General features: G+C 42.0%; 1 protein-coding gene across 2 annotated transcripts in view; it reads right to left on the bottom strand.

Moving 5' to 3' along the window:
* Positions 1–1,234: 1,234 nt before the first annotated feature.
* Positions 1,235–21,985, bottom strand: part of dcakd (dephospho-CoA kinase domain containing) — a 29,418-nt gene continuing 8,667 nt past the window's right edge. For both annotated transcript variants that reach the window (XM_043706285.1, XM_043706286.1), the window contains exons 3-5: positions 12,890–13,093; positions 4,496–4,583; positions 1,235–3,595 (exon numbers count right to left, since the gene is read on the bottom strand). In XM_043706285.1, coding sequence (XP_043562220.1) covers positions 3,310–3,595; positions 4,496–4,583; positions 12,890–13,093 — 578 coding nt within the window. In that variant the 3' untranslated portion in view covers positions 1,235–3,309. The remainder of the gene's footprint in view (positions 3,596–4,495; positions 4,584–12,889; positions 13,094–21,985) is intronic.

Genomic DNA, 21,985 nt, shown 5'->3' with positions numbered 1-21,985 from the left:
GTGCATCATGGTGACTAAAAGTAAATGGAGAAAGTACCAAAGTACTTACATTTCCATAGTTGCTTTCACAACCAATTAAATAAATTCTCAGTAACATGGCAACAGGATCTGCATATTTGATTGAGATAATGAACTGATAGTCTAAATTAGTGAGGCCATTGATTGATGAATAAATATTGACCTGAAGAATCTGCTGTATCCATGGCCCAGTCAAGCTCCAGATGTACAAGTACCCTGTTTCAGCGTGGGCCCAATGCATGAATAAAGAGTCAGTCTATGGTCATGATAGTGCTCAGACATCAGTTGGGAATCGAGATGGTGACATGCCTGCTTGCTCTTGTGAATGGGGCAGTGTGGGTTTCCTCTAGGTACCCCAGTTTTCTCCCACATTCCAAAGACCTGCAGGTTAGGTGGTTTGGCCATGCTAAACTGCCCAGTGTCTAGTGGTGTGTAGACTAAGTGGATTGGCCATGGGAAATATAGGGTTACAGGGCTAGGGTAAGGGGAAATGTTCTTGGGAGGGTCAGTGCGGACTTGATGGGCTGAATGGCCTGCTTCCACACTGTAGGGATTCTATAATTCTAATGTGAAACACCCACAAAATGATAAGGGAGCTCTCCACTTGTTCTTGCTACTCTTTATATTAACAGCTACAGAAACAGAACATTTTTCCTTTACTTGCTGTACGCAAATTAGAAAACACCTTTCCCTGTAATGCAATAAATGAAAACAGTTCACTGGTTGTAAGGAGTTTTGAGACTCCTTCAGCAGAAGACAAATGATAGCTGTTTAGCCTGAGCTGTGATTTGTCATGATATATGTGAAACTCTCGGTGTTTGCAGTATTCAGTGTCTGGCCCAGCTAAGCTGCAGAAGGAGGTCATTGAATGAAAGCTAGCCACCGGGAGTTCAGCAAAACTGGGACTTAGTACTGAGGAGAAATGGTCAACACAACTTCTTAGCATTGAGGCTCGTCCCATTGGTTGTTCTTTCAGCATGGCATTGATAATGTGGCCTGCCTACAGCACTTTGATCTGATTACACAGCTGACCTTGCCCTGTTGTTACTCTCAAGGGAAAGAAAGTGCCAAATGTCATCAGCTCACAACAGTTCAAAATGTTATCCACAATGTCAGATACTGCAGGAGGCAGTTTCTTAAATATTAGTTTAAAACGAATGACATCAGCAAAATGCAAAATAATTTCAACAAATCTTTCAGCCTCAAATTCCATTCCTTTCAAATTGATTCAAACTCAGGACAATGCTGGTTTATTTATACATGTCAGACATTTTACAAAGACAAATTTAGGGAAAGAAACTCAATTAAAAATTTCCTATGATGGCAATTACAGCGAATGCACATGTGGGTAACAGGTCGATGTCTCTATACACTTAGGATATTGTGGGGCTTAAAGTAGATTGACAGAAACTGAAGCAGTAAAGCCCTAATGTTTGATTTTAATCTCTGTCTGTCATTTGTCCTGAAACCAAGAATGGTGCTTGAAATGGCAAGGACACTCGTTATCTCTGGGGATATTCCACTTGAGCACATTTTGACAATTCAGGTCTTTTGACTTTGACTGCAAATGGGCCGTCTTATGAATGAGAAGTCATACAGCCGTGTTATTTCAGGGAAGCAAAAAATGTTCCTACTCAAAAATACCTGAGTCAGTGCAAGTAGAGATAGTCAATTTCAGCTAGCAGGCAATGATGTTACCACAGACACCAACTTCCCTGGTGCTTGGGGTGCTGGTGGGGGTGGGCAGTGTTCGAATAACCGTTACTTTGGACCCCATTCCGATGTTAGCCAATAACAACATGGCAGTCTGATGTGAAATTGCCTACATTTGACTAGGTGGCAATCACAACTCAGATTAAGAATGATTACTTGGGCATGTAATTGGAGAGTGATAGTACCTGGGAAGCCACTTCTGAGCACTAGTTCAGGGGGAAGGAAAACCCTGGAGACAGTGGCAGCAGAAGGGAAGTAACTTGCTGAAAAGATCCAGATGTATGTATAAATCTTTATCTGATTGGAGACCTGTAGATTTTATCCAGCCTATTATCCAGTCTGAACAAAAACACCATTACAGATAGTCAGTAGACTGATATAATGAATAGAAATCCTCCAAGAAACTTTAGATGTGAAACTGGCAATAGGGTAAACTTGACAATGGCAGGCTGGCAGCCTGTTTTTCACTTAGCCTGATTTGCATCAACGTTAATGGATAGAGTAAATCAGGGCTTGGGCCTTGATGTTATTGCCAAAGGTCAACAGCACCCACTATATTTGCATAACATTAACTCAACAGAAAGATGCATGTCAGGGCTTTCCACATCATTTTTAAAAATGAAACATCAAAAGAGAATTCTTCCATATATTACAACATTGTTCATTTAGTATGTGATTGTTGTTGCTTATTCCACACTATTTGGAGGAATTAGCATACTGCTGATCCAATGTATAGTGACAGAGAATTTAGAAAACATATTCATTTTTCTGATTTCTCATAAAGTAAAATTGCACATTTTGAGTGGACATTACTAGATTGAAACCCAATGGATAAAATAAAGCCCAGCACTTAAAATGAATCATCACGATCTGAGAACACCTACCTTGCTTGACTGGCAAATGTATATGACAATAGTGAACTAGAAAGAAAGCACAGCAATTGTGGTTAAGTGACAATTCCCACACCGTGCCACCATATGCATTATATATGCCCCGAGCAAGTTGCACTTCTTTTATAATAAACTGGCAATACGTTGAAAGTTCCAGTTTTCACTTGCTGCGATAACATTGTCTTGCCTCAGATTCATCTCAGTTATTACAGTTAAAGAAGCAGCAATGGTGCCCATTCTCAACGGATCACAGAGTGCAACTTACTGAAGATCAGATTTCAGAAACATCCCTCAAGTGCTCACTCAGATTAAACAAAGTAAATAACAGCCAGTCACTTGCCTTTGATATCCGTAAAAGTTGCAGTGAACAGCAATACTGCAAGAAAGTCTATACCCTAAAAAATCCATTACTTGATTGCTTTTTCTGAAGCACCAAAATTTGAAGCAGGATTCTGACTATCCATAATTTAGGCAATGGTCTTGTCAGTGTTGGTCTCTGCAGTGTTGGAGATAGATAATGGTAATGACAATTATCATGAGGAGAAAGGGAAAGAGAGGTATAACTGAAGATCATTCAGTAAGCAGCACTTCCAACCAGTGTTTCATTCTCCAGTCTTACAAAGGATCTTCTCACAGGAAAACGAAGCATCTGCCCTGACCTTAGCTCGGTCTGGAGCAAATCTTCATATTAAAAAATGCACCTTTTCATAAATATGCAGAGGAGGCCTCCGATTCCTGTCAGAGTGACTAAAGCTAGTAAGCGGACCGCTAAGAAGTCCAGCGAGTCTTCAAGCTGAGAGTGCAGTTTGCAAACCTGCCGGTAAGTACTGGCACTGTCACCAGAGTTATCAATCACGTGGTTTGCCAGCTTCCGCTTCTGCTCCAATGGCATTTGCGCACCAATGCGGCGCTCTGCCTCCGCCTGCGTCAAATGATTTCGTTTCATCAACCGGGTCAGCTGGCTCTGAGGGTCACTGCGACACAATAAACAAAGCAGTCAGCCAAATGTCATAAGCATAACCATACTGACACAAGACATCACCAAAAGGGCTAGGCAATTGGATTTTATTTTGCTTTACAAGGAACAAGATGCTATGATATGGAAGGTTAAGCTACAATTCCCACACTATGCCACTATAGGCATAGCCTGAAAGCACTTTCAGTAATAACTTTCAAACATCAAGTGGATAAATACTTGGGTTCTATACTTGAAAAGAATTGCAAGACTATGGAAAAGAACAGGAGGAAGTGGCAATACTGCTTTACAAAGAGATACAATTATAAAGCACAGATACAACAGGTTAAGTTGCCACGTTTTGCACTGTATTATTCTACAAATTACTCATCACTTTTGATTATGTTATCTGAGTCAATCAACAAGTAATTTGAGTGGTGTGGTACTAAGCTTTATCAAGCAGGAAAAAACAAGTCTCCTTCCTGGTCTGTGTTGTGTGATCTGTGCAAAAACTAACAGTTGAAGCATTTAGTGAAGAAAAGGGAAAAATTAAGACTTAGACAGGTTTCCTATTCCCACTTGTTTTGTATCATCCCCAATTTTCAATGGCCCATCCTGTAAAGTGCTTTGTGCAGTATTTTTCATGCATTAAAGACCAGCTGACACGCACTCCCTGGGCATGGAGAATAGTGTTCACGCTACAATGCCTCATAGAACCTTCATACTGACCCCAAAATTATGACCCCCAATAGTTTGCTTTTAAAATAGTCAATGTATTGGACACCATTTTAAATATCAATTGCAACTAGGGGAAATGTCAGAGACAAAGTATAGAGTGTTCATAATTCTTTGGCATATAGACTACTGAGTATGATCAATGACAATACTAGTAGGTTTAAGCAGATTTACATAAACTTACCAATAAACAACAACAGTATGCTTCATAAACCTGAGCAACTTGTTTGTCTCAAACAAGAGTGGAACATCAAGGATAACATACCGGTATCCTGCAGATAAAAAAAAGGTCACACTACTATTTCGTATGCTCACTCCTGTACTATGCCAGGCAAAATGAATCAGTTTTTAGCCTGTGCGGTCTCAGACACCATTGTCTATCAACAGATTACAATTTAAGACAGAAAATCCAAACAGAATGGTAGATTGATGAGGAGACTCAGCAGCATTGTGGCCTTTTTGCCACTTTCACGAGTTAGAATCAAGACTGCGGCCTCAACTTTGCATTCAAGAACATGTGCAATACCCTTTGACTCGCTTCTTAATCAAGTATCCATCTACCTCTGTATTAAAAATATCCTATGATCTATCCTTCACCATTCTCTGAGGAACGAGAGTTCCACAGACTCTCGGAAAAAAATTCTCATCTCTTTCTTCAATAGGAGACCTTTTTCCTTTTAAACTCTCCCCTATTCTAGATCTCCACACGGAAAACATCCTTTCAGATTTAAAATATCTCCAGCATCTTCTGTGTTTCAATAAGGCCAGCTTTCATTCTTCTAAACTCCAATGGTTAAAAACTAAGCTCGTCCAAACTTTCCTCTTAAATAATCCCCTCACTCCAGGAGTCAGTCGAATGAACTTCTGAAAAACTTCTGTTGCAATTGTGCCCTTTCTTAAATAAGGAGACAAAAACTGTGCACATTGTTCAGACTTGGTTTCACCAATATCATGTCAAACTGTCGTAAAACATCCGTACTTTTACACTCCATTCCCCTTGCAAGGGGCATTTTGCCTTCTTAATCACTTGCTGTACCTGCATACTAATGCTGAGAAATTAATGTACCAAACATATAGATCCCTCAGTACCTCAGAGTTCTACAATTTAAATAATATGCTACATTTTTATTCTTCTTGACAAAGTATGCAAGTTCACATCTTCTGACATTATATTTCATGTGCCCAAACTTTCAGCTATTCTCAATGTATTTACACACTTAGCAGACTCACAACTTAATCTCCTACGCATCATGATGTCTTCAGCAAATTTAGCTACCATATATTTAGTTCCTTCAACCCAGTCACTGGCATCAATTGTAAATAGTTGAGGTCACAGCACTGATCCCTATGGCAGTTCATTTATTACATCTTGCTAACCTAAATATGACACATCTGTACAGACTTTTCTTCCTGCCTGATCCACATTGCCAATGGTTTCCTGCAAGCCCAAACATCCCAAATTCCTTTATCTGTCTCTGTAGCATTAGTCGTCAGCATGTTCAGCTGTTATCTGAAAATTTGATGACTCGAGACCACCTAGGAACAGAGGTTTCGGTGGCACGGTGGCTCAGTGATCAGCACTGCTGCCTCACAATGCCAGGGAACTAGGTTCAATTCCAGCCTTAGGTGACTGTCTGGGAGAGGTTTGTACATTGTTCTCGTTCTGTTTGGGTTTTTGCCAAATGATCCAGTTTCTTCCCACAGTCCAAAGGTAAGCAGGTTAGGTGGATTGGCCATGCTAAATGGCCCATAGTCACCAAGGTTCTGCAGGCTAAATGGATTAACCATGAGAAATGCTATTGGGTTATGAGAATAGGGTGGGAGGGCTGGGTCTGGATGGGATGCTCTTCATAGGGTTAGTACAGACTTGATGGGCTGAATGGCATCCTTCTGTACTGTAGGGACTCTGTGATTGAAAATGTTTAACAACTTGGTAGTCACAACTCTATGGGACCAATCCGGATCCCAGGAAGCCTCATAGCTTCAGGTTAAACACGGGCAAGGAGACTTCTGATTATCACGTACTGTCCTCCCTCTGCTGGTAAATCGGATAGGCGATGGCTTAGTGGCAATATCACTAGATTATTAATCCAGAAAGTCAGATAATGTTCTGGGGGCTCAGGTTTGAATCCCACCACGGCAGAGTGTGGAATTTAAATCAATAATAAAAAAAACTGGAATTAAGAATCCACTAATCACTATGAAATCACTGTCAATAGTCAAAAAAACTCATCTGACTCAAGCTGAAAGAGGGGATGGAGGGGTGTGTGGGAAATATAAGCGCCCTCTGTGGGCAGGAGGTAGAATCCCCCATTAAGTGCTTTGTGTGTTTTGTAGTTAGTTTTTTTTGGTAAATAGAGTCTATAAGTCTCCTTTCGAGTATGCTCAATGTGTTGCAAGATTAATTCTTCCTCTCAGCAAGTCAAAGGTGATTGGAGAGGATCATGGTTAGCAGCATTCTTAAAGGGTGCACCTGGAATATCAGAGGAATTCATTCGGCAAGTTAAAAGAGAAAAGGTGTCGTTGAGCCTTCCAAAGTAGAGAGTGGATGTTGCCCTGTTGCTGGAGACTCATCTCAATGACAAGGAACACTTGAAGTTACAGCAGGGCGGGTTTGATTGGGTGTTTTTCTCAGCTTTTAGTATTTGAGCAGGGGAGTGGCAATACTCATCTAGAGAGGTCTCCCATTTAATTTAATGGATTGTATTAAAAATGAGCATGGTCAGTTTGTTATTCTTAAAGCCCTTATGCATAGCGAGGAATATGATATTTTGAGTGTCTACTGTCCTCCGGCCCACCTTGTTACATTTCTGAATGATGCACTAAGCTGATGGCCTTGGCATCCTGGCATATAATTGTGTGTGTGTGTGTGTGTGTGGGGGGGGGGAGGGGGGGGAGGGGAGAAGAGAGCTGGTGATGGGGGGAAAGAGACTTTAAATCCGTTATGGATCCTGTGCTGGAGAAAATGCCCAAAGGCCCCGTGGACCTTTCTTCACAATCTAAGCAGTTGGGTGGTTTGTGTGTGGAACTGGTTGGTAGACGTTTGGAGACGTTTACACCCTATGGGCAGAGATTTTACATTGTTTTCCAATTCTCATAAATGCCATACAAGGATTAGCAACTTTCCCTTGTGAAGCAGAGGCTGTTTGAGCATGGTGATAGGCCAGGTAAATATTTGGCATATTTGGTCAGGAAGAAAAATGCCTCCCAGTCTATTGCTTCTATTCGGGATGGGAATGGGACTCTTACTTACGATGCTAAAAAGATCACTAAGGTGTTTCGGAGGTTTTAATCTGAACTTTACCAGTCTGAATGCTGTGAGGATAGATGAGGTAAGATGGAGTTTTTTTTAGGAATCTGGATCTTCCTGGTGCGTCTGCTAAACAGGCATCTCTCCTTAGTGCTAGGTTAACTGCCCAAGAGATACAGGAGGCAGTGAGGCAACTTCAAAGTGGTAAGCCACCTGGTCCTGATGGTCTTCCCAGTGAGTTTTATAAAGAATTTGTAAAGATACTATCAGGACCGATGCTAAACATGTATAACTATTCATAGTTGGGACTGCCTCCCTCCATCCTTAAGACAGGCGGATACCTCTCTTATCCTCAAGAAAGGGGAGACCTTGGAAGACTGTGCTTCTTAAAGACCCATCTCATTTTTAAACTCTGATTTTTAAAATTTTATCAAAGACTCTGGCATTGAGGTTGGAAAGGATGCCCTCTATTGTTAAGGAGAATCAGCCAGGGCTTTTGATCTTCTAAAAATGTTAGGAGACTGCTTAACGTGATTCAAGTGTGCCAGCAGCAATCGGATCAAGGGTTGCTGATTTCCATGGATGCGGAGAAGGCATTTGACCAGGTGGAATGGTCGTATCTGTTTTAAACCATGGAGCGGTTTGGCCTGGGTGAAGTGTTTACTAGATGGGTAAGGATCCTTTACAGTGATCCTCTGGCTGTGGTTCTCACTAATGGTATACGGTCTGATCATTTTAACATTGGTAGGGGCAGTGGGCAAGCCTGTTCCCTCTAAAGTTTGCTCATCACATTGGTGATTGAGCCGCTGGCAGAGGCCATTCGTTGGGACCCTTACATAGCTGCCCCAAAGGTGGGCTCGAAGGTGCATTAGGTCACATGATATGCGGATGATGTTCTCATTTCTCTTTCGAACCCGGCAGTTTCGGTGCCCTATTTGATACAGTGTTACAAGACAAATTTTTCAAAATCTGAGGCTATGCCTATTGGGGCCGGGGGTTGCGGGGGGGGGGGTCTTAGAGGAATACCGGATGTTGAAGGTGGGTCCCCCTTTAAGTGGGCAAAGGGAGGCTCTCTTTATATGGGCCTTTCTGTTACCCCTCATTTTGATCAGTTATTCAAGGCTAATTTTGTTCATTTGTTTGACAACATTAAACAAAACCTTCAAAGATGGGGAGCCGTTTCCAATATCATGGCTAGGTCGAGTTGTTCTTATTAAAATGAATATTCTTCCTCGCTTATTATACCCTCTGCGGATGCTTCCATTGCTTTTTCCTAGACAAACGTTTTGGAAATTGAATGGTTGGTTTAGTTCTTTTCTATCTGACACCATAAGTGGCCCCTTATCAAGCTTACAAAATTGCAAATGCCCGAGGGGTTGGGAGGAGTGGACCTCCCGGATATCAGAACACTTCAATTGAGCTCCCTTCTATTTTTTGAATGTGATTGGGCCTGTGAGGACTCGACTTCGATGTGGTTGGACGTTAAGGCCTCCCAGGCAAAGTGTCCTCTTATTAACCTGTTGTTTCTGGACAAAATGAGGATAGTTGCGGAACACTGCCGTTTTGGGCATCAACATGAAGGGCTTATGTCCGAAACATCAATTCTCCTGCTCCTCGGATGCTGCCTGATCTGCTGTGCTTTTTTAGCACCACACTCTCAACTCTGATCTCCAGCATCTGCAATCCTCACTTTCTCCAAGTGCGTCCTGTCCATAAAAAGCAGGGCAAATCCAACCGGGCCAATTATTGCCCCATCAGCCTACTCTTGATCATCAGTAAAGTGATGGAGGGTGTCATCAACAGTGCTAATCAAGCAGCACCTGCTCAGCAATAACCTGTGCAGTGATGCCCAGTGTGGGTTTCGCCAGGGCCACTCAGCGTCATTCCAGCCTTGGTTCAAACATAGACAAAAAAGCTGAATTCAGAGGGGAGGTGAGAGTGACAGCCCTTGACATCTAGGTTGCATTCAACCAAGTGTGGTTTCAAGGAGCCCTAGCAAAGCTGGAATCAATGGATATTGTGAGGGGGGGGGGGAAAACTCTCCAGTGGTCAGAGTCATACCTGACACATTGGAAGATGGTTGTGGTTGTTGCAGGTCAGTCATCGCAGCTCCAAGACATCTCTGCAGGTGTTCCTCAAGGTAGGGTTCGAGGCTGATTTATCAATGACCTTCCCTCCATCATAAGGTAAGAAATGGGGTTGTCCGCTGATGATTACACAATGTTTAGAATTTGCAACTCCTCAGATACTGATGCAGTCCATGTTCAAATGTAAGAAGATCTGAACAATATCCAGGCTTGGACTGACAAATGGCAATTAACATTCATGCCACAAAAATGCCAGGCTATGACCATTATCAATAAGAAACAATCTAACCATCACTCCTGACATTCATCACTAAATGCCCCACTATCAACATCCTGAGAGTTATTCATTGATCAGAAACTTAACTGAACTCATCACATAAAAGAAGTGGCTACAACAGCAGGTCTGAGGCTCGGAATACTGCTGGAAGTAACTCACCTCCTGACTCCCAAAAGCCTGTCCACCATCTACATGGTAAAAGTCAGGATAGTGACTGAGTATTCCCCATTTGTCTGGATGGGTGCAGCCCCAACAATACTCAAGAAACTTAATACCATCCTGGACAAAGCAGCCCATTTGATTGGCAATACAGACACAAGCATCCACTCCCTCCACCATTGACACTCCGTAGCAGCAGAGTGTACTATTTACAAGATGCACTGCAGAAATTCACCAAAAGATCCTGGGACAACACCTTCCAAACCCCCAACTACTTCCATCTAGAAGGACAAGGACAGCAGATGTATGGAAACACTTTCAAGTTCCCCTTCAAGTTACTCATCATCATGACTTGGAAAAATATCACTGTCCTTCATTGTTGCTGGGTCAAACTCCTGGGAATTCCCTCCCTTGTGGCATTGTGGGTCAACCCACAGCAGGTGGACTGCAGCAGTTCAAGAAGGCAGCTCCGCACCACATTCCCAAGGGCAACTAAGGGTAGGCAATAGATTTTGGCCAGCTAATGATGCTCACATCCCACAATGATGAGGGTCGAGCGGTGGATGTGGTGTATATGGACTTCAGCAAGGCATTTGATAAGGTTCCCCATGGTAGGCTCATTCAGAAGGTCAGGAGGAATGGGATACAGGGAAATTTAGCTGTCTGGATACAGAATTGGCTGGTCGACAGAAGACAGCAAGTGGTAGTGGAAGGAATGCATTCTGCCTGGAAGTCAGTGGTGAGTGGTGGTCCACAGGGCTCTGTTCTTGGGCCTCTACTCTTTGTAATTTTTATTAATGACTTGGATGAGGAGATTGAAGGATGGGTTAGCAAGTTTGCAGACGACACAAAGATTGGAGGTGTCGTTGACAGTATAGAGGACTGTTGTAGGCTGCAGCGGGACATTGACAGGATGCAGAGACGGGCTGAGACGTGGCAGTTGTAGGCTGCAGCGTGACATTGACAGGATGCAGAGATGGGCTGAGAGGTGGCAGATGGAGTTCAACCTGGATAAATGCGAAGTGATGCATTTTGGAAGGTGGAACTTGAAAGTTGAGTATAGGATTAAAGACAGGATTCTTGGCAGTGTGGAGGAACAGAGGGATCTTGGTGCGCAGGTACATAGATCCCTTAAAATGGCCACCCAGGTGGTCAGGGTTGTTAAGAAAGCATATGGTGTTTTGGCTTTCATTAACAGGGGGATTGAGTTTAAGAGTCGTGAGATCTTGTTGCAGCTCTATAAACCTTTGGTTAGACCGCACTTGGAATACTGCGTCCAGTTCTGGTCGCCCTATTATAGGAAAGATGTGGATGCTTTGGAGAGGGTTCAGAGGAGGTGTACCAGGATGCTGCCTGGAATGTTATGAAGAGAGGTTGACTGAGCTCGGACTTTTTCATTGGAGAAAAGGAGGAGGAGAGGGGACCTAATTGAGGTATACGACATAATGAGAGGCATATATAGAGTTGATAGCCAGATACTTTTTTCCAAGGCAGAAATTGTTAACACGAGGGGTCATGGTTTTAAAATGTTTGGCGGAAAGTATAGAGGGGACGTCAGAGGCGGGTTCTTTACGCAGAGAGTTGAGAGAGCATGGAATGTATTGCCAGCAGCAGTTGTGGAAGCGAGGTCATTGGGGATATTTAAGAGACTGCTGGACATGCATATGGTCACAGAAATTTGAGGGTTCGTACATTAGGTTTACGTTACATGAGGATTAATGGTCGGCACAACATCATGGGCTGAAGGGCCTATTCTGTGCTGTACTGTTCTATATTCTAAATGAATAACAACATTCACAGTGAAGAATTTCCTCATTTCAGTCCAAATGTTTGGCCTCTTTTCCCCAAGCCTGTATCCCATAGTTTTAGACTCTCCAGTTAAAGGAAACATCCTGTCAACAACTCTATGTCAATCTCCCTCAGAATCACTAAGCTTCAATGAGATCACCTTCCATTTTCCAAACCTCCAGAATCTCTGGACACAGAGAAACCAATTTCATTGCAGGAATCGATCTAGAGAACACAAAAGCAAAATAAAATAGATGGGGGAAATCAGAAATGAAACCAAGGTTGGAAATTACCAGCGGGTTAGGCAGCATTTGTGAGGATAACCACAATGAATCCAGCAGGTCAAAAATCTTTGCACTGGGCCGTTGCAATGGGACTGGAGCAAAGTTTGTGAGTGATGACTAAATGATTGAGTCCCTAGGAGAGGTGGGTGAATGAATGTCAAAAAAGAGGAATAGCAGATGGGTGACTGAATGGGTGAGTAAGGAAGTGAAAGTGGGAGAGGTGCACAAGTGAGCGAGGGGATGAGTGGGTGAGTTAGTGGGTGGGTGAATGAGTGAGGGGTAGAAAATGAATGAGTGGGAATTGTGCATGAGAGAGACTGAAAGGGTGGCTGGCTGGCTGAATGGGAAGGGTGATGTCAAGACAGACACAAATGTTTCTTTAAGTATATAAAAAGGAAGAGAGAGGCCAAATTGATCATAGGTCTCTGAGAGAACAAGGCTGGGAAATACTAATGGGGAACGAGGAAATGGCAGAGGAGTTGAATTAATACTCTATATCAGTCTTCACAGTAGAAGAGGTTAACCAAAGGACAAAAAGAGGAGAAGAAATAGATACAATAATTATCACAAGAGTAAAAATGCTAGGGAAATTAATGGGACTAAAGATTGACAAGTCCTAGGATACTAAAAGAAATACCTACAAAGATAGAGGATGTACTGGTAGCATTCCCTCAAGGATCCTTAGATTCTGGAAAAGTGACCAAGGAAAAGCAAAGTGCAACTCATGCCTTACCTTGTATGAAGTGTTTAAAGATCTGTTTGAGCATAGCTTTGTGAATTGCTGGGTGAGTAATGGAATTCAACAGCTGCCGTTTCTCCACATCGGAGAAGATGATATTGCCCAGTTTCTCCCTGTTGATTTGTCTGTCCTCCAGCAGGATCTCCTCACCAAACGAGCGAACTATTGCCCAATATGCTGGAGAGTCCAGCTCAACAACTATGCAAAATAAACAAAGACAGTCACTGTAACTGTAAAATGTACAAACAATTACACAAAAAGGCCATGCAGCTTTGTTCTCATTCATTCATTCATTCAGATGAGGAATGTATTAGCTGAGCTAATATTTCTTTCCCTGTCTAATTGACCTCAAGGAGGTGGGTAGTGATCAGTCTTCATGAGCTATAGCCCATTTGCCGTAAGTACACCCACAATAATGTTAGAGAGGGAGTTCTAGAATTTTGACATAGAGACACTGAAGGAACAGCAATGTATTTCCAAGTCAGGATGGTAATGGCTTTGAGGGGAACATTGTGGTACTCCCTTGTAACTAGTTTCCTTGTCCTTCTTAATAGTTGGGACTGTTGGTTTGGACGGTGGTGTGTGCAGAATTTGGTTGAATGGTTACAGTGCACCTTGCAGAGATAAACACTATTGTTACGGTGCATTGGTGAGAGTGAAGGTTTGTGGAAAAGATGGGTGGGTAAGTGGGGGGGTCTTTATCTTGGATAGTATCAAGCTTCTTTCACTTATCCAGGAGAGTGAATTATATTTTAAACACACTCTTGACTGAAGCCTGTTAGATGGTCAAGAGATGATGGTTTGATTCTCTCCTGTTAGAGACAGTCATTACCTGGAACTTATCTCACGTATTCATTACATGCCACTTGTCAGTGTGTCATCCAGATCTTGTCGCATTGGACATGGACTGCTTCAGCAGATTAAAAGTTGTGAATTATGCCAAATATTGTGCAATCATCAGCAAAATTCCAAAACGTTAATTCTGTAACACCACTGAATGTCAAGGGGCGGTGGTTAGATTGTCCCTTATTGGCGATGGTCATTGCCTGGCATTTTAGTGTTTTTTTATTTATTTACAAGAAGAGGGGATCACTGTCGAGGCTGCATTTATTGCTCCAGAGGGTAGTTAAGAAAGAACCACATTGCTGTGGATTTGGAGTCACACGTTGGCCAGACCAGGTAAGGATGGTAGTATCCTTCCCTAAAAAGGATGTTAGTGAACCAGATAGGCTTTTCCAACAATTGACAATGAATTCCTGGTCATCACAGACTCTTGATTCCAGATTCTTTATTGAATTCAAATTCCACCATTTGAACCCACGTTCCCAGATTGTTACTTGGGTCTTTGGATTAACAGTCCAATGATAATACCACTAGGTCATTGGTTCTGTGGTGTGAATGTACTTGTCACTTGGAAGACCAAACCTAGATATTGTCCAGATCTTGTTCAAGTGCAACATGGACTGCTTCAAAAGCTTTCATTACTGATGATTGAGAGTAGACTGATGGGTTGGTAACTGGCTGGGTTAGAATTGTCCTGCTTTTTGCACACAGGGTATCCCTGGGAAATCTTCCACATTGTTGCATAGATGCCAGTGTTGTAACTGCACTATAAGAGCTTGGCTCGGGGAGCAGCAAGTTCTGGAACACAATTCTTCATTACTATTGCTGGAATATTGTCAGGGTTCATAGCTCTTGCAGTCTCCAGTGCCTCTAAACCAGTATCTTGGTATCACATGCAGCAAATCAAATTGGGTGAAGGCGGTGATACTGACACCATTGGAGGAGACCTGGATGGATCATCCAGTCAGCATGTCCAACTGAGGACTGCTGCAAATGCTTCTGTAAACTCTGCTGTTCGCAAAACAAGTTTGCATTTGTGAGACATCACTTTAACCTGTAGTGAAACTAAACGTCTTGAGCTCTAGGAAAGGTCTCATTGGATTTCCTAGCCAGGAGGTTATCCTTGAAAAGTGACCCGATGAGTAGCTGTTCTTAGGAAGTGAAAAGCAGGATAACTAAAATATAAACCCAAGTAGAAGCTGAAATGGGGACAGGCCTTACTTTCAGTGTATGTTGTGCAGAACACAGACACCTGGTGCTCAGGAGATGAAGCAAATCCCTCAAACAAGAAAACAACTCTGGGAGCTTTTGATGATGCAATGTGTGAGATAGCTAAAAACAAATGAAACCTAAAAACATGAATAGCTCAGATATGCAAAACAGCTGGGCTGACTGACAGGCAGAACAGTGGCACTGTTGGCACTGCTGCCTCATATTGCCAAAGACCCGGATTCAATTTTGCCATCAGGCAACCATCTCTGTGGAGTTTGCACGTTCTCCCAGTGTCTGCATGGAGTTGCTCTGGCTTCCTCCCACAGTCCAAAGATGTGCAGGTTAGGTGGATTGGCCATAGAAGATTCAGGGTCACAAGGATAGGGTTCAGGGGTATGGGTCTAAGTGGGATGTTCTTTGGAGAGTCCATGTGGACTCCGTGGGCCAAATGGCCTGATTCCACGCTGGGACTCTATGATGTATGTTTGTACCAAAAGTGACTAGACCATGAACTGCGATGGTTGGTCATTTGCAAAGAAACTCTAGAAAGCCATGTTATAAGACTGTTATGGCCTAACGGACAGAAAGTTTGTACAAGCCTGCCTTATCAGTGTTAATTGTTCTGGGGACATCAAATGGAACAAATTGTCAGTGAAAGCTACTCAAAGACCCAATCAGGGAGTGGGAAGTGTGACAGAACCTAAGTATCAGAAACAGCACTTTGACACTACACCTGTGCTAGGAGAGATGCTGATACACTTGTGTGAGCTACCTTTATTAAAGTGAAATTCATGATTTCTATCGAAGTATCATTTGTCTGTTAATTCATATCTAAGCTGACATGGATTTTCGGTTTGTCTGTTACAATGAAGGTTTTAGAAAAGTGAAATTTTGATAACAGATTTCATTGTAGTCATTTGGGGATTCCTTTCTTTTCAAGTTATTGACCTTTTAGAGGATCCTAACAGGGAGAAAGGATACATTGAATAAGTGAGAAAAGTAAGATGAAGCTAAGTAAGAAAAGACATGGGTGCAGCATAAAGTGTTTGGGTCAACAGCCTGTTTCTTTGATTAAACTTTCCATTCAAATTGGAAGATTTATGATCCACATCTTATCCCAAAAGAAGCAATTTCCAATTACTACAGAGCATTCCATGGATCAGTTACACCGTCAGGTTCAGAAAAAAACTCCAGTCATTGCTGTGAGCAGAAAACTGATCATTAAACAATGACCAAGAGTTTTACAACATTTTCATAAACAAAGAGATCACCATCAAATTCTACCATCATCTGTACTCATTTAACAGTGAAAACTCAATTGGCGTACTGCCTTTTCACACATTTATAGTATACCTAAAAGGTAGTAAAATCATGCTGTATTGTAGGAGTGTAATCAAACAAGGTTGATACCCAGCCAAATAAGAATCAATTAGAATGCAGATGAAGACACCACTGTCAACAGTGGGACGATTAAAATTTGGGATGTGCAAGAGACCAAAACTGTCGAAGTAGAGGCTGGTGGAGATTACAGAAACCAGAAGTGACAAGAAACTGAAGGATTTGAAACAAAACCAATTTTTAAATTTTACATACTGTTTTAGTGGGAGTCAATGTAGGTCAGTCAGCAGAGAGACAATGAGGGAACAGGACTTGCTGCGAATTAGCTTAGGTTTATGGAGGGTACAAAGTCTGAGGTGGGTCAGGGCAGCAATTCTGAGATAACAAAGGAACGGATGATGGTTTCTACAGCAGAGGATTTCTGAGGCAGTCCTGGAATGGAAATTTTATGAAGGTGGAACTGGGTTGCCTTCATGTTGGAGCAGCAAATGGGATATGAGACTGAACTTGGGATCAAAAAGGTTGCAAAAAGTCCAATTCACTTTAATGAAAGATAATAGACTCTAGAGACAAAAAATACCTACAGATGCTGGAATCCAAAGTAGACAAGCAGGAGGTTGTAAAAGAACAGCAAGACAGGCAGTATCAGGAGGTAAAGTCTGACGTTTCAGGTATAATTCCTGAAGAAGGGCTTATGCCCGAAATGTCGATTCTCCTGCTCCTTTGATGATGCCAGACCTGCTGCGCTTTTCCAGCAACACATTTTTCAGCTCTGATCTCGAGCATCTGCAGTCCTCACTTTCTCCCCGTTTCAGGTATAACCCTTTTTCAGGACTGGGGGTGTGGATAGGGAGAGTTGTAGATAAAAGTGGGGGGAGGGTGGAGTGGGGAGGTGATGATTATTGAGGATATTGCTGAATTCCGCTAATTTGCTTTTTGTTATTTTCTAATTTTTTTTCCGTCAGAGTCCAAATACTCCCTATGTTAAATATGTGGGGAATGTAACTACATGGCTTCACCATCTTTTAAAGGATTTAATAAGAATGAAAAAGGAGCCCCTGAAAACAAAATGATAACCTACAAAATCAACAAGAAGCCCTCATTGAAATCTCCAGAGAAGCAAACAAAAGTAGTAATTGACTTCTTGAGCGGACAATATCTTCAAGGATTTTGGAGATGAAAGAGAGGCTGAAGATGGAATTGCAAGTTAACAGGTACAGAGGCATGATGAGGGTTTTGTGGGTCAGGGCGGGGGTGGTCATAATGACAGCAGATTTGAAAGGTCAGTAAAAGGGCATTTGCAAACTTTCACAGCCTTACACTACCCATGTATGCTGAGTTTAAACTTAACTGTTCAGAGCAGTGTCAAGGCACTGGGGAAATCAGTAAGTGTGCAAGGTAACTTAGGGAAGACAAAAACATCGCAGAAGTCCATTGGGAAATTGGGACAAATGCACTGAATGAGATCATAAGTCAAGAAAACCTCACAGTAAACTGAAAAATACTGTGAACATCATGGGAGCAACTAGAACATGAGTTTCATTAGTTCCATTTCTATGAATACAAGCAGCAAACTGCACATGAGCATTACTCTGCAGTCTGAACAACAGCGATCAGGGTCAGCAAGGTATGAGCTGGACTGATTATATTTAATAAATCTGATATTCAACCCATTAATTTGACATAATTATATTTACTATTTTTACTTAAATGAGTAGTGGGGGGTTGGGACATGTATTTTGCAGACAGTGGTCATACCTCCATTAGATTCACGATGTTATAGAAAAAGACAAGAATAAATTCTTAACTGGAGAAAGGCTCATTTTAATCAGATGAGAAATGTTTTGGCAAGAGTGAACTAGGAGCAGATACTTTCAGGTAAATCTGTCTCAAAACAGTGGGATGCATTCAAGAAAGCAATATGGAGAATAGAGGGCCAATATGTTCTAATAAAGAAACAGAGTGGGACTAACGTATCTGGTGAATCCTGGATATCAAGAAATATAGACCATTTGAATTAGGAGAAACGGGGAGGCTCATGGCAGATACCAAGGGCTCAAAATGTGCAAAAGGCAACTTAAAAGGGAGATTAAGACAGATTAAATGGGGCACAAAAGGATATTGGCAGATAAAATAAAGGAAAATTACAAGTTTTAAGGTACATTAAGGGTAAAAGGATAATGGGAGAAAAAGTGCAGCCCATTAAGGACTGCTGTAGCAATTTACACATGGAGCCAGAGGATGTAGGGAGGGTTCTAAATGAATACTTTGTGTTGGTCTTCATTAGTGAGGGGGATGATATGGGCATGGAAATCAGGGAGAAGGTCTGTGATATAATTAAAGAAATTAGTATAGACAGTGAGGAGGTTCTGAGTGGTCTGGCAGGCTTAAAAGTAAATAAATTTCCAGGGCCAGATGAAGTGTATCTTAGATTATTGAGTGAGACAAGGGAGCAAACACTAGTGCTTGCAATAATGTTCAATTCCTCTCTGGCCACAGGAGAGAAGCCTGAGGACTGAAGGATGACCAATGTGATCCCATGTTTCAAGGGAACAGGGGATAAACCAGCTCAGTCAGTCTAACCTCAGAGATGGGGAAACTATCGGAAGCAATTCGGAGGGACAGAATTAATCTGCATTTGAAGAGGCAGGGATTCATCAAGAACAGTCAGCATGGCTTTGTTAACAGCAGATTATGACTGGCCAACATGATTAAATTTTCAAAGACGTGACCGGGGTGGGCAATGCTTTTGATGTACAATCGAAAAGGATGGTGCAAGAAAAGCTTTTGATGTGGTCTACCTGGACTTCAGCAATGATTCTATTAAGTTCCCACATGGATTCATCTCTTGTTTCCTTCTTGACCAAGTGTTGCAGACTGGCACATTCCAAGGTCCAGGACTACGTGTCGAGGGACGCACTAAAGCTTGGGACAGTTGCTGCCAATACACAGTGTAAAAGATCTGCCCAATGTCTTTCGGCCATAGTATAACAAGACCATAAGACATACGAGCAGAAATTAGGCCATTCAGCCAATCAAGTCTGCTCCGCCATTCAAAAATGGCTGATAAGTTTCTCAAATCTATTCTCCCACCTTCTCCCCTTAACGCCTTGATACTCAGGAACCTATCTATCGCTGTCTTAAATATACTCAATGACCTGGCCTCCACAGTCTTCTGTGGCAATTAATTCCATAGATTCGCCATTCTTTGGCTAAAGAGGTTTCTCCCTATCTCCCTCGGGTCCTCCTCTCCTAGCAATGAAAACACCTTCCTAACATCTACTCATTCCAGGCCATTCAGTATTCTGTATGTTTCAATCCTTCTAAACTCCCAAGTATAAACCCTGAGTCCTCAAACATTCCTCATATGTTAAGCTTTTCATTCCTGGGACCATTCTTGTGAACCTCCTCCAAACACACTGCAGGGCAGTACATTCTTCCCAAGATATGGGGCCCAAAATTGCCCGTGTGATCTGACCAGAGTCATATAGAGCCTCAGAAGTACACACTTGCTTTTATATTCAAGCCCTCTCAAAATAAATGCATTTGTCTTCCTAACTAGTGACTCAATCTGCAAGTCTATCTTCAGAGTATCCTGGACTAGAATTCCCAAGTCTCTTTGCAATTCAGACTTCTGAATTTAGAAGATAGTCCATGCTCCTATTCTTCCGACCAAAGTGCATGACCTCACACTTTCCCAAGTTGTACTCCATCTGCCACTTCTTTGCCCACACTCCTAACCTGTCCAAAACCTTCTACAGCCTCTCCACCTCCTCAATGCTACGTCTCCCTCTACCTATCTTTGTATCATCTGCAAACTTAGCCAGAGTGCCCTGAGTTCCTTCATCTTGATTGCTAATGCATAAAGTAAAAAGTTGTGATCCCAAACCTAAGCCTTGAAGAACACCACTTGTCACCAACTGGCATCCTGAGATGGATCCTTTTATCCCCACTCTCTGCCATTTAGCCAAGCTTCTATCCATGCCCACATCTTGCCTCTGACACCATGGGCCCTTATCTCACTCAATATTCTCCTGTGCGGCACCTTGTCATAGGCCTTCGAGGTCCAGGTAGATAACATCCATTGACTCTCCTTGGTGATGGCCACCATACTCAGCTCTGCACCCTTACTCTCTTACATTTTTGGGATTTTATGTCTTCCACAGTGAAGAATGACACCAAGTAATGAACTGTTTACTGGTCAGACGTTCTCAATGCATGAAACTTAACATTAACAGTTCCAGAGTTTTGAGAAGATTTGTAGCTCAGATTGAGGTTCTGGATGTAGGTTTGCTCGCTGAGCTGGAAGGTTCGTTTTCAGACGATTTGTCACCATATTAGGTCACATTGTCAGTGAACCTCCGGACGAAGCACTGCCGGTGTTTCCTGCTTTCTATTTATAGACTGGGATAACACATCTATCTGGGGACAAGCCAAACAAAGACACACACACACAAAACTCCTAGAAGCAAGGCATTCTAACCGGAACTCTATCAACAAACACATTGACTTGGTTCCCATTTACCAGCCCCTGAAAAAAACCGGAAATGACCATCATAGGACATGGCGTCACCACAAGAAATGACATCACCAACCCAAGGAAACCCAAACATATAAACAGAAAGCAGGAAACATCAGCAGTGCTTCGTCCAGAGGATACTGAAGATATTACCTCGTATGGTGATGAAAACGTCTGAGAATGAAGCTTCCAGCTCAGCGAGCAAACCTACATTCAGATAAATAGTTCCCTGCATATTTAGGAAATGTCTTTGTTTTTGTGCAACTGTAGACAATCTCTATGAAATGTCAAAGTTCCATTATTTTATTTGTTTTTTTCTCCTCTGCAAAAATGTTCAGATATGGTTACAAGCTCTTGTACATACTAACAAATTATTTTTATGAATAAAGGATAGTTTCTGAAATAAAGAAACAAACCCAGTGCTTTGTTTGTCTTATTTAATTTCCTTACTACTTTTCGTGCTTGCAAATGAACATCTTGACCTCTTTGCTCATCAACAACATTTAAAACTCTTTTTCCAAGTATTAGGTGGTCTCTTTGTTCTTCCTAACAAAAAGCAATATCATACAATTACCTATACTGAAATTAATTTGTCAAAAATATGGCCATTCTGCAATCTTAATGTCATTTTTCATTTTGTTGTCAGTTTCCTCAGTACAAATTATTTTTACCAGCTTTGAAATTATTCTTTCAACACGTTTTCTAAATTTCTCTAAGAATGGTCTCATTAAACATTCCTAAGGCAGGTACAATCTGTTTTAAAAGAAAAGGTCCCTCTTCAATGCCCAGTTACTGCATGGGATAGAGGGGGACTAAGGTTTCTTTGACCATATCGAGGATGCAGATACTGCATAGTTCACAATATTTTGCAACTATCCTTCCACACTGTCCCATCAAACACTTGTGGAGCAGATACACAATGTGTTAGGCATAGAGTAAAGTTCCCACAGAAAATTGAATCGATTACTCCCAGAACATATACAACATAAGTTTGATAAAGTTCTTTTCGTGTTATTGCATCAAACACTCCTAAGGCAGGTACAAAGTGGGGTAATCTTTAGATTAGATTAGATTACTTACAGTGTGGAAACAGGCCCTTCCGCTCAACAAGTTCACACCAACCCGCAATCCACCCAGACCCATTTTCCTACATTTACCCCTTCACCTAAGGCTACAGG

Source organism: Chiloscyllium plagiosum, chromosome 16 (genome assembly GCF_004010195.1).
Source record: "Chiloscyllium plagiosum isolate BGI_BamShark_2017 chromosome 16, ASM401019v2, whole genome shotgun sequence".
In the NCBI taxonomy this organism is placed as follows: domain Eukaryota; kingdom Metazoa; phylum Chordata; class Chondrichthyes; order Orectolobiformes; family Hemiscylliidae; genus Chiloscyllium; species Chiloscyllium plagiosum.
Note: the sequence above shows the minus strand (reverse complement) of the source record. Positions and strands in the feature narration are given on the sequence as shown.